Source organism: Scomber japonicus, chromosome 3 (genome assembly GCF_027409825.1).
Source record: "Scomber japonicus isolate fScoJap1 chromosome 3, fScoJap1.pri, whole genome shotgun sequence".
NCBI lineage: Eukaryota > Metazoa > Chordata > Actinopteri > Scombriformes > Scombridae > Scomber > Scomber japonicus.
Window position 1 is genome coordinate 17131506 of NC_070580.1, and position 4842 is coordinate 17136347.

Consider the following 4842-nt stretch of genomic DNA (forward strand, 5'->3'; position numbering starts at 1 on the left):
TTGAAATCAGACTAAAATAATGAGGCTAAAGCTGCCATTTGTTCCTGTATTATTAAAGACTCGAGTATATGAACAGTTCACAGACAGTGTGTGTTGCGCGCTGAGCTCAGTGTTATTGAAAGGCACCATAAAAAAACACTCTGCCCTCCTTTAGATGGGAATTTGGTCTGATTTTTAACCTCGTGATATTCCTACAGGATATTGTGTCTTTGTACATTTTTATTGGCAGTGGGTACCACCATGCCCACAAGCTGCTCGTGCCTTGTGCCCGTAGAACTCCTGCACTGGTTGACTGCCAGCACGTTCCCCACGCCGTGGCTCGCGCAGCCTTGTTTCCATACACTTCAGCATGGTGGTACACGGGATCCAACTCGCGCCGCCCTCCGCTCTGACGTCCGCGACCGTCCGCCCACTGAGGCTCCTTATCTGAGGCAAGTGGGCAGTCCCTCCGCCGAGGATACAGCGCTGTTTAACACGTGAGCCTCATGTGATAGAGGTAGGTCAGGCTGAGCGGAGAGTCAGTTTATTTAACTCGTCGTTCTGTCCTCCCCCACCTTCCCAACGCGCCATTAAGAGGGTTGCCTTCTTTCTGCGGCGGGACCACGGCTTGGAAATCCTAGGGACTAACTCGAAAACCATTATCGCATATAAAATAACCTCTACTTTATTAAGACGAGTGGTAAAGAATGACAGATTAATTAACATTTTCATATTTTTTTTGAAGCATTTTTTTGTGCATTTCGCAAACTGCTGCTGCTTTCCAACTTTTTTAATCACGCTTTGGAAAAGACTTTATTGGAGTAGAGAGAATGGAGCGAATCCCAAGCGCGCAGCCACCTCCTCTGTCCAAACACCAGGCTGATCTATCAGACGTGCAGGGGTAAGTTACACTTACTCTTTACTTGCCTTTGTCTTGTCTTAGACTTGTCTGTATTATTTATTCAGTAGCTTATCTCAGACTTCACCAAACCATTGCCTCATGACCGATTGCTGTGTTCTCTGTATGTTTCTGTAGGATGGATTTCCCGATGTATGTTTATAAACCCAGGCGAGGAATGAAGAGAGGAGAAGAGAGCAAGGTTTGTTATTATTGTTTATTGCCAACTTGTTATACTTACAGCCAGATATATTTTTATTAAAGCGTGTGAACTACAAGGTTGGAATTAAGCGGGCAGTAGTCCCATAAATGGTTGACCTAATTTCTGTTATGACATAACTCCTGGAGTCCTCCCTCAGCATTACTGCCTCTGAGGATCATAAACAGCTAGCTATGTGCTGTCAGAACAGTTGAATTAACCCTAACAATGGTGTTTATGCAGGAAACCTACAAACTGCCTCACAGACTGATTGAAAAGAAAAGGCGTGACCGGATAAACGAGTGCATCGCCCAGCTGAAAGATTTACTGCCAGAGCACCTGAAACTCACGGTAAGTTCATGCTGTAGCTGGGAGGGAGAATGTGATTCACTGTATTTAGTGGCCTGCACCACCAAGTGGCTGCCCAGTGGCAATGCATCCTTTGTGCTTAGTGCGTCAGCAGTCAGTGAGTGACAGCTCAGAGTTGACTAAAGAGGATATGTCTTGTGTCGTGTGTCAATGTTTAAATTCATACCTTTCCATATAATATCAAACATTTCTTGATAACATTTTTATTGCCCATTGCAACTGTTGCATTGCTGATGATGACAATGTGTGACAGCCTAGATGTGTACAGGGTTAGCAAAGCTGAGTTTCAGTGTGTTATGTAAGAGGTGAGGATGTGCTGACAGTATGTGTCTCCTACAGACTCTTGGCCATCTGGAGAAGGCTGTGGTTTTAGAGCTTACGCTCAAGCATGTGAAAGCCCTCTCCTCTCTTCTGGAGCAACAGCAGCAGAAGATCCTCGCTCTGCAGAACGGCATGCAAATTGGTGAGCTGCAAATCACTGACTGTATACACACACAGACAAGGGCATAACTTTGGTTTGAGAAGTGGCAAGGACACAATAAAACAGGAATTCTGGGGGTCCTCCCCCAGGAAAAATTCTTCAAATTGAATTCCATTTGCTGTATTTCATTCCCATTGCATTCAATTTAATGAACTGCTGCTTGCTCATTCAGTGAGCAATGTTTTAATGTCTGCATCCACAGACGAATATCAGTATATCAGGGCCTTGCAATCAGTAGTTCAATTCTCAATCTCAGCCAGAATCTGATGGTTGGCCAAACAATTTTTGCTGTTAAAAAAATGTGATAAAAAGATTTTTGACATATCTCCCCTGTCCTCAAGCACACAGCACACAGCTGTTCATGTAAATCACAATGATTTGGTTTGACAGAATGCAAATTACAATGACTAACTCTAGCCAAATACGAGACTAGAAATATAGCTATAGCTATTGAAAAAGGAACTAAAAATCAGCAAAATCTCACATTTAAGTAAAGTTGTAGGTTGTTTGACAGTGTGGTTTCTTCCTGCGTTTACAGAACAGCCTCCTGTCAGTCAAGAGAAGTCAGAGGAGATGTTCCGCTCTGGCTTCCACATGTGTGCCAAGGAGATCCTTCAATATCTAACCAGTCATGAGACTGAAGGAGACTTCACACCATCCCACGTGATCAATCACCTTCACAAGTTAGCTGCAGAGGTGCTGCAAAGTCCGGTCAGACCCCGCACTCCTCTCAGTCCTCCACCTGAGGAAATTCCTGCCTACCACCAGCACCAACCTCACAAGGAAATGCCCACCAGCTTACCCCCTAAACCCAGTGAGGGCTATGGTAGGAACTGTGTGCCTGTCATTCAGCGAGCGTATGCTCCACAGAGTGGCGAGCAGAGTGGCAGTGATACGGATACAGACAGCGGCTATGGGGGAGAGTTGGAGAAGAATGAGTCAGGGGTGTCGCAGGGACGACCAGATTACTACAGTCAGGAGAGCCAGCTGAAGCGAGCACTCAGTGAGAGGCAGGGCTCCAGCATCAAGCAGGAGGACGATGAGCCACGCCACAAACGACCCCGGGTGGAGTCATCTGAGGATGAGGTGCTCTCGGGTGGAGAGTCATCCACTTCACCATCCTCAAGTGGTTATGGTAGTTACATGAGTGTATCCCCCAACCATCCACCTCCTCCACATCCCCTCTGCATGCCTTTCTACCTCATTCCACCCTCTGCTGCCGCCTACCTGCCAATGCTGGAGAAATGCTGGTACCCAGGAGCCGTGCCTATGCTGTACCCCGGCATGGGAAGCACAGCACCTGCCATGTCCAGTGAAAGACCGCCACCACCTCAGCTCGTGATGTCTCCAAGGGGAGGCTCTCCAGCCCCAGCCATATCGCAAACCCCCATGGACTCCCCTGCCCTCCTTCAGGCACTAAAACAGGTACCACCCCTCAACCTGGAAACCAAAGACTGAGAGATAAGAAAACAGGGTTGACAAGATGGTCCAGCAGCAAAGACCATATTAGGAGGGAAAACATGACTGGGTCGTTCCATAATCCATCCTCATTTTTATCCTCTGTTCCTCAGCCCAGAGGTCAAACAGCAAACGAGAGGACTTGTAGAAATGACTGGGGGGATGAGAGGGAGGGCAGTATCCATCCACACTCAGAGAAAAGCAAAGCCTTGGTTGAATGTTTTAATGCTCAGTGGTAATACAAAAATATCATATAAACTAAACCTGCCCTGCGTACACACACACACATACACTTGGATGAATGTAAAGAAAGAAATGTTTCAGATGCTGCTGTTAAAGTATATACGCCGATGACACTGATGCATCTCACTTGTAGCTGTTGCGCTAATGACACACCTTCTTTGTACCATCTTTGTACTTTAGAAAATCATTGCACCAGATGTGAACAGTAATATTACACCCAAAGTTTGTCGCTTGTGTCCTAGAGGTCACCATTATCGTCACTGAAAATGCCCTTTGAACCAGATCACTATGATGTCTGGCACCATAAAATACAAGGGTTTCCACAAGTGTGTAGAGACAAGAGTATGGGTACACCCATGGGTGGATGAAGGAATGGCCCACCACATGACCACGCTGAATGAGAAGTCTTGTTATTCAACGCAGACAGTTGAGATGGATTTTCTGTAATTATTGTTCATAGACTTCTTGTACATTTCTATTTTTGATACCTGTTCTTGCACTCTGTCTGGAGAGATAGAAGGAGGACAGAGTGTGGACAATTGTACGTTTGTGTACTCAGAAACTGTGTACATACTGTAGCACTGTGCTGGACCTGGTCTGCATACTCAACATCTGTTTCTGCTCAAGTCAAACCTGGTGTTTGTTCTTGCTGTTGCCTTTTACTTGTGAAAAGCTAATAAATCTCAGATGTTTATTCTCTGTACTACATATGAATACTGGATTCAAAGGAGTGAGGAGAAGAGAAGTGAATGTAAACGTTTTACCAGAAGACTAGTTTTCTATAGAAAGAGGTACTTGAGATTTTATATTTTGGGACCTACATGAAAGATGTTTGATGTACATATTTTGTCTATAAATGTTGATATACATTATATAAGTGTATTAATAAAGTATTTTTTCCCGTGGAAAATCACTTTGACTGTATTTGTGTGAGAAAGAAGGAGCGTGTGAACACATCTAGTAATGAAATACAATCTGTTCTCTTTTTTTTTTACGGCACCACAACATTCATACGACAGGGAACACTTATGTAATGGCAGATCTGTAGCCCAGCTCTCCTGCTGGTTAACCGTCTGTGCCCGCTAATACAACAACAAGTAAACACACATGATTGTAAACTGTTTCAGTTAATCTCCTGAGGCAATAATCAGGATCCATCTGCATCATGTCAACAGCCTGACAGGGAAGCATCTCGTCATGTCTTATTGGCTGTGT

General features: G+C 44.9%; 1 protein-coding gene across 2 annotated transcripts; it reads left to right on the top strand.

Annotated features, from left to right (window-relative positions):
- The first annotated feature begins 482 nt into the window (after positions 1 to 482).
- LOC128355868 (class E basic helix-loop-helix protein 40-like) lies at positions 483 to 4531 on the top strand. Of its 2 annotated transcripts, XM_053316246.1 has the most exons (6): positions 483 to 679; positions 790 to 880; positions 1016 to 1079; positions 1320 to 1427; positions 1785 to 1908; positions 2465 to 4531. In XM_053316246.1, exons 2-6 carry the CDS (start codon positions 810 to 812, stop codon positions 3382 to 3384), a joined length of 1287 nt encoding a protein of 428 aa, XP_053172221.1. In that variant the 5' UTR covers positions 483 to 679; positions 790 to 809; the 3' UTR covers positions 3385 to 4531. The 2 variants fall into 2 exon arrangements, with proteins under 2 accessions (XP_053172221.1, XP_053172220.1); XM_053316245.1 differs by having other exon boundaries at positions 483 to 880.
- Positions 4532 to 4842: the final 311 nt, after the last annotated feature.

Bases quoted from the DNA above. Each gene is read 5' to 3' on its own strand.
- LOC128355868 (XM_053316245.1), top strand. From the start codon at position 810: ATGGAGCGAATCCCAAGCGCGCAGCCACCTCCTCTGTCCAAACACCAG. The intron at 881-1,015 runs GTAAGTTACACT...ATGTTTCTGTAG, and splicing joins GATCTATCAGACGTGCAGGG to GATGGATTTCCCGATGTATG. The intron at 1,428-1,784 runs GTAAGTTCATGC...TGTCTCCTACAG, and splicing joins CAGAGCACCTGAAACTCACG to ACTCTTGGCCATCTGGAGAA.